The sequence below is a fragment of the Microtus oregoni genome, unplaced genomic scaffold, assembly GCF_018167655.1.
Source record: "Microtus oregoni isolate MIOR12 unplaced genomic scaffold, Mior012 000090F_ref0000504, whole genome shotgun sequence".
Taxonomy (NCBI): domain Eukaryota; kingdom Metazoa; phylum Chordata; class Mammalia; order Rodentia; family Cricetidae; genus Microtus; species Microtus oregoni.
The window spans coordinates 373,342-386,223 of NW_024544599.1; the positions used below are offsets into that span (position 1 = coordinate 373,342).

The window sequence follows — 12,882 nt, forward strand, 5'->3', positions numbered from 1 at the left end:
CTACACCAGAATAGATACCTGATTTATTGTTGCAGACAGTTGCAATTTTCTCCTCCCGTATCCTCTTGGTACTTGTGATATTTCTATGAAACAGGGAAGGTATGTGTCTCTATAGTACTGTTGTGGCAGCTCTACAGTTTGGCTTAAGATCACTGAAATGAATCTGAATCCTTTAAGCTCTATGATGTGCTAAATCATAATGCAATTCAGATGAACTGTTCAATGTTTGTATTCATTTTCTATACAGCTTTATGTGTAACTTCCAATATGATAGAATCACTGGTATTTTCAAAGAATATTTTACTTGATCTTCACTTCTGGTGACTTTGGGGCAGTCAAGGATTCTCTGTCCCTGAATGGCTTATAATAAACATGCTGTGAGATCATTAGGGTGTTTGGGTGTGTCTAGAATTGCCCTTTGCTGCTGTTTGGGTTACTTGCTAGGAAGCATTACTAGGTAGTGGAGGACAGACATCTGGACCCTTTACAAATCTGTAAACATCCTTGGATTGTTTGACACTTTAAATTTCTACTTCATGACACAGTACAAAACAGTCTACATATAAGATCAAACAGGTCCAAAGTAACAGGGATTATATAGAGCCTTGGCCTTAATATGGAAAAATTAATATATACTAAAATAATTTTGTTAGGTATATGCTAACATCTGACAATAAACTAAGTTTTTAGGTGTTCTTAAAAAATGCCAAATACATTAATGTCGTTAACATTAGCAGGTGGAGAAGCCATAGAAATTGGGACTGTGTTTTTGGTCTTTTTTTAATTGCAATAATCTTTGTTTATTTTTCAGTGTTAGATAATTCGAATTAAATGAAAGTTCATTGGCTTTCTGGAAATTAAGTGCCGATGTAATTATTTTAGAAAACCATTTAAAATCCAGGACTGAATACATACAAATGAGTAGGAAAACCCACTTGTGTTTTAAAATCACTGGCCTGTGAAAGCCTCAGGACCACGTGGCTAAGGATCAAAACTGTTCCAGATTCTGTGCCTTTTGAATAGCCTCAGAGGATGAAACGAGTTAGCACATTTCATGACCCCAGTGATGGTGCAGAGATGATGCAGATTGATAACTGGAAAACTTAAATCTTGGGGGGGGGTTGTTTTATATTAAAACAAAGCTGTTTGCATAATCTGCTTCAGTGTACAGCTGAGCAATCTATGCTAGAAGTGGTGGCTCCAACTTGTAAGTGTGTAGAGTAGTTCACATTGGCCTCTTCAGCGGAGGATGTGCTGACACGTTAGATCACGTTTTCAAAGAGCTGCATGGAGCGCATGATGTTTTCATCCTATATGGGAGAAAGAGAAGGATTTTATCTGCAGGGTTTATAATGGAAAGTATATCCTTAAGTATGGCCTATGACCTTCTTGTGCTGCTTTGTGTTGGCCAATATATCTCTTCTTCATTCTATACAAATAACTACAAGGCCTTATTTTATACTTTCTCGAATATTCCTTTAGATATTTTATGTCTTAACTTGGTAGGAGACCAGGGTATTTCTCAAATGATGTCAGGATGCAAACAGTGAATGTGATGGCTAAGGCTGGCTGTTAACAGCACATGGTATCTACTAAAGCAAGCTGCTGGGCAGTCCTGTGATGGGTTTTCTGGACAAGAGTACTTGGAGCAGGCAGACCTACCCTAAATTTGGGTGGCATCAGGACATGGAAAACAACTTTGCTTTTTGCCTGCTTGCTTTCACTCTTGCTGGCAAGTTGATGGATCCTGTTCTTACTGTACCCCTTTGCCAGTATTAAAATTAACTTCTCCAGGGTTTCCACGGAGACTGAAGGTCAGCAGCTCTCCAGGAGTCTTTTAGGACTCCAGTGCCAGATTGAGACTATGTGGACACGCAGCCTTGTGAACTGAAGAACTACAGATTCTCAGTCTCTACAGTGTGAGACCGCCATTTTTAAACTACTATAAACCAATCTAATTAAATCCCCCCCCCCCCATGCATGAAGTTGAATCACTCTAGGTGAGCTAAGTCTAGATTTCCAGGGAGCACATAACTGTTAGATTTTCCTAAGAATTATTTCCTATTTGTTTTTATAAGTGGGGACAATTATTGGGTTCAACCAAAATGTTTTTTTTTGTCCATGTTTATTAAATCAATGAATGATACCTTGCAGAAGACCTGAATTTGATCTCTGAAACTCAAAGTTTCAGAAAGGAAATGAAAGAACAAACTCCTGCAAGTTGTCCTTTAGCCTTCAAATATGTGTCATGGCATGTTCTTTCTTCATAACATACATACACAGAAAGAAATTTAAAATTAAAAAAAAGAACCCAAAGACCAATTCAAGCTTGAGGCACTGGATTTCTTATTCTATGAAGACACAACAAATAAACATGTTTTAAATGAACTATGACTTGGAAAGAGTAAAGTTTTATGATATGGGATTCTCTTCTGTATACTGAGAATATGTTTTATTACCACTGGTTAATAAAGAAGCTGCTTTAGCCTATAGCAGGTTGGAAGAGAGATATATAGAGAGTGCTCAAAGAGACACCATGTAGCTGCTGAAGGAGACAGATTTCCCAAAACCTTACCAGTAAACCACAAGCCATGTGGGGGAAATACAAAATAATAGGAATGCTTTAATTTAAGAGTTAGTTAATAAGAATCCTAAGCTATTGGCCAAGCAATGTTGTAATTAATATAGTTTCTGTGTGATTATTCGGTTATGGGCAGCTGGGAAACAAGCAGTCTCCGCCTACAGTTTTATTCTTTCATTATATGTGTATACATCTGTGTGTAGGTATGTGAACACAAGCATACACACGCCTGCAGAGTCCAGAGGAGGGTCTCAGATTCCATGGCCCTGGACTTTCAGACCATTGTGAGATTCCTGACTTTGATGATGGGAACCGAACTCTGGAACTCTAAAGCGAGCAGCAAGCACTCTTAACTACTGAGCCACCTCTCCAGCTTCTGAAGCAGTAATTTAAATTGATGTTTTTGATTTTTTTTTTTTTTTGGAGACAGGGTTTCTTTGTGTAGCCTTATCTGTGCTGTAACTCTCTCTGTAGACCAGGCTGGGTTTGAACTCTTAGAGATCCGCCTGCCTCTGCCTCCTGAATGCTGGGGTTAAAGCCTTGCACCACCACTGCATGACATCTATGTTTTTGTTTATCAGTAATGAGTAACCTCTAAAGGTTTCCAGAAACAAAGGGACAATGTGTGTAATTTTTGCCTCAGGATAGGCAATCTATTGAATTGGATGTGCACAGAAGTCTGTTTGTTTCCAGGTGAGAAGATTGTCTTGTTACTGTGCTCAGCTTCTACAGTTGATTTCTATTTTGCTTACTTCCCATTGGCTGTGCTCACTGTAGCTGATGCTAACAAAAGGGAGAGTTTTTGTTTTTCCTTACTTACTTTTTGGCAACTTTCAATGAACTCATCTATGGTAACAACACCATCTTTATTTTTGTCCATCTTCTGTTGAGAAAGAAAAGAACAAAACATTGTATTGGATGGCCTTTTGATATTCTCCCCATACCCAATTGACTGACACAGATAAGAATGTAGGACACTGTGTTATGTGGGACAATTCCATGCTAGGAGGAGCTAGTGACTTCCTACAATGGCGGGGTCAAATCATAGGTTGTATCCTTTTCCACACAATGTGAAGCATGAATCATCTAAACTGATTTCTAAATAAGACAGAGTTCATACAGTTTGTGGAAATGTAGAGTCTTGATATTTCCTTCTATAAAATGGGAGAGTAGTACTGAGAATTTATTTTTAAGGTTATTGTGGGAACTGCATGACAGCAGTTATGAAACAGGAGAATGACTTAGTCAGGATAAAGTGACTCTTCTGGAGTTACAATTTTCTTTAACAATGAATTCAAAAGCCCAAAATATGAAATTAAGATCCTATGTGTCCTATTGTTCTGTCCCTGTGAATAAACATTTTCCTTTCCATTTTGTCTCTTTGAATCAACATTCTTCATTTTTTTTTCTCGTCAAGGTGCTTTGGAAATATCTAGAAATTTGTTCATAGCTGTCTTCCCTCCCGCCTTCCCTCGCTCTTACGTCCCCACCTGGAAAAATGTCTCCACATGCTGTCGGGGAGCGTCTTCCTTGAGGACAGGATATGTGCATTTCCCCATCATGTCATATATTGCTTTCATTATGTCCAGCATTTCCTGAAATGGAAAGGCACTCGTGTGAGACTGCACACCAAGTGAAGAAGTGCATCCAGATGCATTAGGAGATTGTGTTCTGTTCACTTGTTTCTTAAATTCTTTCTGAGCCTTTTAGTTCGCCAGAAGCCAACAGCCCCAAAGCAATGGAATCCGAATGTAACAATCGACTGTGAGATTTCAGTTTTGCAATTAAGTAGATTCCCATGTATCTCACTTGGTTGGGAAAGGAATAGTCTGATTTAATGTTTTCAAAAAATACATAGACTTTGTTTTACTGGACTATTACACATTTATTGATTTTTACTTATTAGAAATATTTTGCATTTAAAACTAAAACTAAGTACTAATTATAAGTAATTAGTAAAGTCCCTGGAGACTTTTTTATTTTTATCACTTTTTCCTAATTTTGATTTAACTGAAAAAGTTACACAAATTCAAATCTTTTAACTAGGAAGCACCTTAACATTTCATTAGCTTTTAAAGTAAAATCTATTTTTTGCCATGTCATTTTAATCTTTTAAGACAAAAATAATATCTAGTTTCTTAAATATTTAGATTTATTATCTGACATGAAACCCATCTTAGATTCAGCAGATGATACAGTTCTATTTGTATTTACTTTCGAGAGTATGTATTGCATGATAAAGCAGTTTGCAAAAAATAAATGAAACTTTATAAGGTGTTTCTATCATAGATAAATAGTAAGATATAAGTAAACTATATGCAAGGTTGATGAGCTATATTAAATCTAGAAAGGGATAGAACGTTAGCACTGTGTTCAGTTCTCAGCATTGCAGCAAACAAAAGAATGGTTCAAATAGGAAGAGCTAAAATTCTTCATGTCCTCTAGGTTCCCTAATGTTCTTGAGGTACCTAGGCAGTGGATATTCATGCTATGCTAAATCTGGAAGAAGTGCATCTACTCATTAAGTCTGAAATTTAGCACTCTTTGATGATACCTAATCTTTCTCCATGTATCCTTGGTGACTAACCACGCAGTGGTGCCCTGTCACATGGAGTCTGTGTCCCGTAAAGCATGTTCATGTCGCTGGTCCTGAGTACTTTATCTCAAATGGGACTGTTTGTTCAAGCCTTCACTCTGGGGAAGATAGCAATGTAGAGAGAAATATAGGCCTTGTGACCCTTAAATATGCCCAGGCTTCCAGCAGAACGTTTTCAATCTTATTAGCATCCTACACAAAGGGTGACTACCTTTCCTCATCCCTTATCTTCTGTTGTTTTAAATCAGCAAACCATTGTAATTTGTGAATACCACATTATTAACATACCTCCAGTTCTTTTTGTTGAGCACAACGTTGTCCTGATTCACCCCCAAGCAAGGGAAATACCTGACAGCCATTGGGTGGTATAGCTTTGGTAGCTGTTGATTTTCTGGAACCCTTGGCCCCCAAACTGTTGTCTACCTGATATGAGAAGGCCTCCGCCACTCTCAAGGATCCTGACTTTGCCCCATATTATCAACAGAAAAAAGGGGATATAATATTGATATATTTCATGTTTTCTTTGGAGGTTTACTACGAATGAGTTTATCTATTACATTTTTATTAGAATATATCCCATTTCTACCAACATATCACAAAATAGTTTTGATTTCATAAAACGTGACTTTTAAAGTAATCGTTGAAATTGTCTAATACTCTGAAGTTAATCAAAACTATCTCAGAGGATACTTAAATTGGTGTGTCATCTCTTACTTCTTTAGTGATGTAGCCGTCTTTGTTTATATCATACAGATTAAATGCCCAGTTGAGTTTTTCTTGTACTGTTCCCCGAAGCAAAATGGAAAGACCTTTGATGAAATCCTAAAATGAAATTAAAATAGAATTTAGAATATGGTAAAATTCCCTCTTAAATGATCATAGCAAAATTAACAACCCTCTGGATTTTGAACGTGTTTCCAGTGTATTTTTAGTCTTCAGTTCCTCCGAGTTCTTTGTAAGCATGAACTCTACCGTACCCTTTAACATTTTCATCTAATTAGCTGCTGAGTTAAATTAACCATGGCACTGGAAATTATACCTTTATATGTGAGTACCTAGACAGCAGAGCATGCGTGCGCGCGCGCGCGCGCACACACACACACACACACACACACACACATTCTTTAAAAGAAGAAATAATCCCTGTCTCGAAAAACCAAAAAAAAAAAAAGAAATAATATTCATGAGTAAGAAATGCAGGTTTTCCATAAGAAACAAGTAATCTGTACTCTTTAAGTAGAAGTCAAGTTATAATTGGTATTTGGACAGTTGTGGAAAAAAAAAAAACTGGAGCCACAGTGAGTGGATTCAAACTAGCATCCTTTATCTCTAATTTCATATTCATAAAAATGAGGACAATATCTCCCTCATAAAGATTTTACAATGATTGAAATGGTTAATATACCTTTAACAGTCCTTATAGAGGGCATTGGCCATGAAGCTGTTTTTACTCTGAAATTTTCAGCTAAAGTTTAAATGGATTTGTTTACAGGGAAAGGGATCCAGGTTAACCCGAGAAAATTCTCGTGTATTTGTTGTTATATGAAGTAAATATTACAATGTAATAAACTCTTGGAGTGACAGTCTCCTGTTAGAAATGAAAAAGTGCGGGGAAATCCAGAGGTTACCCTTTGGGTGAACTTGAATTCTCTCTCCTATTCTGTATCCCATTATTTTACAGCTGTTTTCCTGTGCCAGTTTTTACATAGTGTTTTTCTTTCTTTGGTAGTACCTTTGGAGCTGTTAGCAAACATACAGCTCACAAATTAAAATTTATGTAAGAAAGCTGGCGGAAAGTTCTCCCCTTCCCAAACCGAAATTAGTCATTTCTTTTTCAACAAATTTTTGTGACTATGTATATTTATTTATATGCATTCTTCTTTTCTTTAAATAAATGGTAGCTTAATATGCCATTCTGTACTTTATTTTGTTTCCACTTGTCCACAATGAAATATTGAAAGAGAGTCCTTTTAACACAATGGGAACTCTTGTTTCTTCCCTTCTTAATAAAGGGGGTATTCCATTTGGATATATATATATATATATATATATATATATATTCACTATATATATTATATATATTTGAGACAGGGTTTCTCTGTAGCTTTGGAGCCTGTCCTGGAACTAGCTCTTATAGACCAGGCTGGCCTCGAACTCACAGAGATCCGCCCCCCTCTGCCTCCAGAGTGCTGGGATTAAAGGCATGCACTACCACCGACCAGCTTTGGATATGTATCTATTAGTGTTTCATGCACCAATAGAGAAACCCAACATCATTCCTGTCTCTAGTGATAGAACATGGCCTGTCACCTCTGGCCAAGACCACCAGATTTGAGGTTGACATTATTACTGAACCTAGTGCAAGTCTAAGTGATTCTGAGGGTCTTGGACTCTTCTAAGGAAAGTTAACCAGGTTAAGGTGCTCTTCCCTGTATGACAGGAAGTTAATCACAAAGTTCAAGGGCTGTTGGTAGCATCTTGCTGTCAAACTGGGCCACCCTCAGTGGCAGTTAGAGCCATTTCTGGCCTTTTCATTCCTATGAGCCAATAAAGACCACACTGTTGTTTTCCGTTATTCTATGATTTCTAGTCTTATTAGGGAACGCACTCCTTTTATGCATGCATTCATTGTAAGTTCTAAGTATCTTGAACAGGCTTACACTAAACAGTGGCTATGACCCAAGGTTCCTGCCCTAACTCTGTCTTAGGGAAGGGGAGAACAAAACAGCCCAGGAGTAAAACTATCTTTTTATTATAAAATAGCTAGAGATAAACCATTCCCAACAGGACTACTGCTTTCTATCCATCCTGTGTTATGAAAATGCCTAAGGGGGAAAGAAGTAGAAACTACATCTGACTCCCTCAATTTCCCCGATCAGTTTCTGCTGGATGTGTGTAAATGTCTCTAATTCTCAATTTAATGATCCTACTTTCCTGGTGTTACTCGTCCTTCTTATACTTGAACACCTTGCCCAAGGGGACACTGTTCTGCCCAGGGTTCTCTATCTGGAAATGCAGTCGTTAAGAGACTTCCCAAGCTGATTTCTGCTAGAGGCTTTTAGAGCCCAATTTGATAATATTTTGGTATTCTCTCTCTCTATCCTCATATTTGGCTTACTATATTCTTGATAAACCCATCCATAATTAAAAGTACAACTACTGTAGACCCTTCTCTAGAAGACAGAGAGCAAGGCTGACGTAAGAACCTAGTCCTGTTCAGCTGAGGTCTTTCTCTTCCAACTGACATCCCTTTACTCAGTCTCAGGGCAGCTGCTGACTATTTCCCGAGCTTTAGTCATTCTTTCTTCTGTCAGCCAAAGATGACCCTGACTGAGAATAACCCATCTGGAGGCAGATGCAACAAAGTCCAGATAGGAAACAGTAAATGACTCGCTAAAGGTTACAGAGGTGACAGACTAGGCACAGGAAGTCATTAAGACACCTGTGTGTGCTGTAACTTGTTTTCTTCATCTTGGACTTCCTGTCATTGCCCAAAGCCAGGGTGGCCAGGCTGCTGGGCAGCGTGTTCAGGTGTAGAGTCTGCACAAATTCCAGGCTGCCGCACACCACCCTGCCTACCCAACCGGGCAAGGTGTTCCACCATTGACCTTCCCCTTCTCTCACACTTATCAGCCATCTCTAGTTCCACTTCTCTCCGCGGAGCATGCACAGCTCTGTTGCTCCATCTTTTCCACCTCTCCACTGCCTGTTCACTTGATGTAATGCAATTGGAAACTACAGTGTATAATATACTGTATAATACGCAGTACAGTTTTTGCCCAAATAGCTTTACTTGCATATATTCCTTTCAACCAATCATTGGCCTGGTTCAAGGTTTGAAGCACTGTAAATACTGGATCACTGCTGAGATCCATCTCATGTATCCTGCTCTTGTCCAGAGCTAGGTAAGGAATTGGGGCAGGTTCCATGAGAGCTCCAGGCTGCCACACATCTCTGCCTCTGTGCTTGTAGCCTGCAGTCAGTATCACTGCCCATGCTCTCAGTTTCCCAGCAGGGCAAGCCGGGTGGGCTACCGCCACAGCAGCTTCATTTTGGGGCTGGCCCTATTCGCAATGACAGCTGCTTCTGCAGGACAAGATCCTTTGTGTCCTCCAGTAGCTCATGGATGGAGTCAATATTGAGTTGAACCTACTCAAAGTGCTGGATCTGAGACTGGGTGGTAGCAGAGTTGGTCAACCTGCTTGGGCCTTCCATTCATCATCTGCCTGCGTGGGCCTTCCAGGTGCAGTCATATCTTTTTTAGTTAGTGCCCTGGAGAGTGATTGTAATGATACTAAATTAAAATATAAGTTCCTTGATTTAACCTCTCTGGTGGCCTTTAAGGATTTGATAAATGTTAAACAATATTCATAAATATGTATACAATAAATACAATTACAAACATAATCCCTAATATAAAGAAAGCTGTACTGAAAAATCCTGTAAGCACACATAAGTCTAACATCTACTAATATTATTTCCATTCTGTATTTTCTCACATATATCTGAGCATACATTTTTAATAAAAGCTATACATATGATCTTTTTTTTTTTTTTTTTCGAGACAGGGTTTCTCTGTAGCTTTGGTGCCTGTCCTGGAACTAGCTCTTGTAGACCAGGCTGGCCTTGAACTCCCAGAGATCCGCCTGCCTCTGCCTTCCAATTGCTGGGATTAAAGGCGTGCGCCAGCACCGCCCAGCCCATACATATGATCTTAAATGTGTTGTAGATATTGGATATATTTTATTCTATATGCATATGTTACAGGATTACATATGCATGTTGCACATTATATCATTGTTGCACTTATACCAGCATTTTAGTATTGACTAACATCACATATTATTTGGTATTTTTATTTACTATTACAAATATTTTGTCACATCACTGAAAATCTTTTGTGACCTCTTTGAAGTACTTGTATGGTTGACTCATAAAAATGTATCATGTTTACAAAACAGGAATAATTTTATGCTTTGATATAATAGTTTAATCAATGACTTCTGAACATTTTGAACCACAATAAGAATCACACTGTTTTTTTTTTAATTTTTAAGATTTCTTTTTTACTCTGTGATGTGGAGTTTTGCCTGCATGAATGTCTGGGCCTTTAAAGGCTGGAAGTTGGAACTGGATCCCCTGAAACTGGAGTTACAGACAGTTGTGAGTTGCCATGTGGGTGTTGAGAATTGAACCCCTTCTCCTGTAGAAGAGCAACCCATGCTCTTAAATGCAGAATCATTGCTCCAGCCCCCAAGAATCATATTTTAAATGGCAATCCACCACCACCCAGAGCGATACAAACGCACATTAATGGAAATGTAATTTTATGCAACCATGGACCTGAACTTGAAGTTATCATGATGATAGCCTTCATTTTTCTCTCACTATTTTTCTAAAATGTTATGGTCACTGAACTCTAATTTCTGTACCTCCATGGCTTCATTTGAAGCTTGCATGCTGCGCAGTGATATGGATATAAAACAACTCATTTTGTTACTTCCTATTGTTGAATATGTAAATTAATTAAAATGTTTCTTTTTAGAAATGATTCTGCAGCAAACTTTTTCTCTTTTTCTCCAAATTTTGTCTCATTTTCCTAAGGAAGAAGAATTAATAAGTGGCCCTAAGACACAGAAATTTAATGTAATCATGATGAGGCATTGTTACTTTGAGGACTGTCTGGCTCAGCCGTCCCCTGTGTTAGAAAATGCCAGCTGCTCATGTCACCCGAGGAATGCACACTGTGTTGTTGTATTCGCTTTGTAGATGGGTGCTCAGGGCTGTGACAAAAAGCACTGAGCAGTGTTGGAGGCAGAAACAGACTTCTGGTTCGAATTCCAGGCTTCCCTTTGAGTTTGGACTGAGGTCAAGGCCTGTGGTCATGTAGAATATCAAGCTACCAATGTGAGCCTCACAGTCATTGCTGGCTTTTTAGGAGAGAATTGTGGGGTGATGTGAAGGGGGAGCTCCAGTCCACTTCAGTCTCTGATGAGTGGCATTGCAGAACAGTTAGAGGTGTCAGTGTTTTTTTGAGACAGGTTCCTCTGTGTAGCACTGGCTGTCTTGGAATTCACCTGATAGACCAATCTGGCCTCAAACTCATAGAGATCCACCTGTCTCTGTCTCCCAAGTGCTAAGATTAAAGGCATGCACCACCATTGCCTGGCAGGAATTCATCATCGTTTACACCAGTGAATAAAATATATTAGAAAAAGAGCCTCTGAAAAGTCAGCAGAACCAGTTTGTGTATTTATGTGCAGATATAAATGCTATTGGATGGTAGGAGTGGCTTAAAGATGCTGTCTAATAAGTGTATGTCCAGGGTTACAACCTCAGCTGAGAGCCACAGATACTGACTTCAGACTGTGGAGACTGAACAGATTGTAACCAGGACCCCCGACCTTACTAGCACTGAAAATTTTTCATGAGACATAATTTTCTGTCCTCATTAGATGAATATTTTAGTGTCAACAGCTTTAAATAGAGGTAAGTTAAAGTGACAATAGAGCCAACAGAAACATTTCTTCCTGACTATACCACAACAGTATGAGTATCAGGATAAGTGGGGTCACACAGGCTTTTAATGCAAGATATAAAATAAATATTAAAGTAATATAAATAAGTGTTGCATTTATTTATTTCTGCCTGGAGATGGAAGGACAGATTGTCCATGTAGAATTCCAAATAACTAAGTTATCTCTTTTGCTTCCCTTCATGCACAATGATTTCTTTCTAATGAGCATTGTTTGCAATTGGGGAGACACTGTTCTACACAAGTTAACAAATACTGTTTTAGGCAGTCGGTCAGACAAGGTCAGCATCTACTGTTATGAATCATTTGGACAGTCTAAAATCACTCTACATGATAAAATAGCCCTCTCCCTCTGCACTCCTCATTTTCCAAACCAATAACCCCAATGTAATCAAGAGAGAGAACCACCATAGAAATCTGAACTGAAGGCATTTTACCAAATGCCTGAGCAATACCTCCTCAAATTTTCAAGATAGTTACAAACAAGGCAAGCCTAAGATGCTGTCTGCAAGAGTCTACGGTGACATTATGTCTAAATCAAATGTGGCCAGGGCTAAATGAAATGTAATCCTAAATGGGGTACTTGGGTCAGAAAAAGGACATCCAGGAAAATCCAAAGAAATCTGAATATAGCATGGAATTTAGTTAATAATAATGTGTTCATATTCCTTAACTGGACCAAGAATGTTCTATTAACCTATGATATAAAAAAGAGGTACTGCATGTCATATGGGATTTCTGTGCTATCTGCATTTGTATGTAAGTGCAAAACATGGATAATATTAAGCAGTTATTATAAAATGAGTTATAAAAAAGAGATTGGTCATCAGACCACGGGAACAGTTACTGATATTTATTATATGTATACTTTTCTTGATCTGTTATATTCTGTTGGTTCCAAAATTTTAGGGAATATGAAGGCCTTGGCAACAAAGAAAGTCACAGGACATATAGTTGGAGGTTACAGAAAGTGGAGGGGAAAGCATCTGGGCCATAAAGTGCTGGACCTCTGATGTCAAGAAATAAGGAAGCTGGAGTGATGAGGTGACAAGAAAAGTTAGACTGCATGTAGCAGGACCTCAATTCTGGGGAACCCACAGAATGTTTGCCCAGTGAGGAACCCTCACACTGAAAACAGGTGGGATCTACAGAAATTAGTCCCAAATGTGG

General features: G+C 38.5%; 1 protein-coding gene across 5 annotated transcripts in view; it reads right to left on the bottom strand.

The window, feature by feature from the left end:
- Window positions 1-355: 355 nt before the first annotated feature.
- Window positions 356-12,882, bottom strand: part of Kcnip4 (potassium voltage-gated channel interacting protein 4) — a 1,070,438-nt gene continuing 1,057,911 nt past the window's right edge. For all 5 annotated transcript variants that reach the window (XM_041643760.1, XM_041643756.1, XM_041643759.1 and 2 more), the window contains 4 exons: window positions 5,892-5,999; window positions 4,072-4,176; window positions 3,402-3,464; window positions 356-1,310 (listed from right to left, as the gene is read on the bottom strand). In XM_041643760.1, the coding sequence (XP_041499694.1) occupies window positions 1,263-1,310; window positions 3,402-3,464; window positions 4,072-4,176; window positions 5,892-5,999 (324 nt within the window). In that variant the 3' untranslated portion in view covers window positions 356-1,262. The remainder of the gene's footprint in view (window positions 1,311-3,401; window positions 3,465-4,071; window positions 4,177-5,891; window positions 6,000-12,882) is intronic.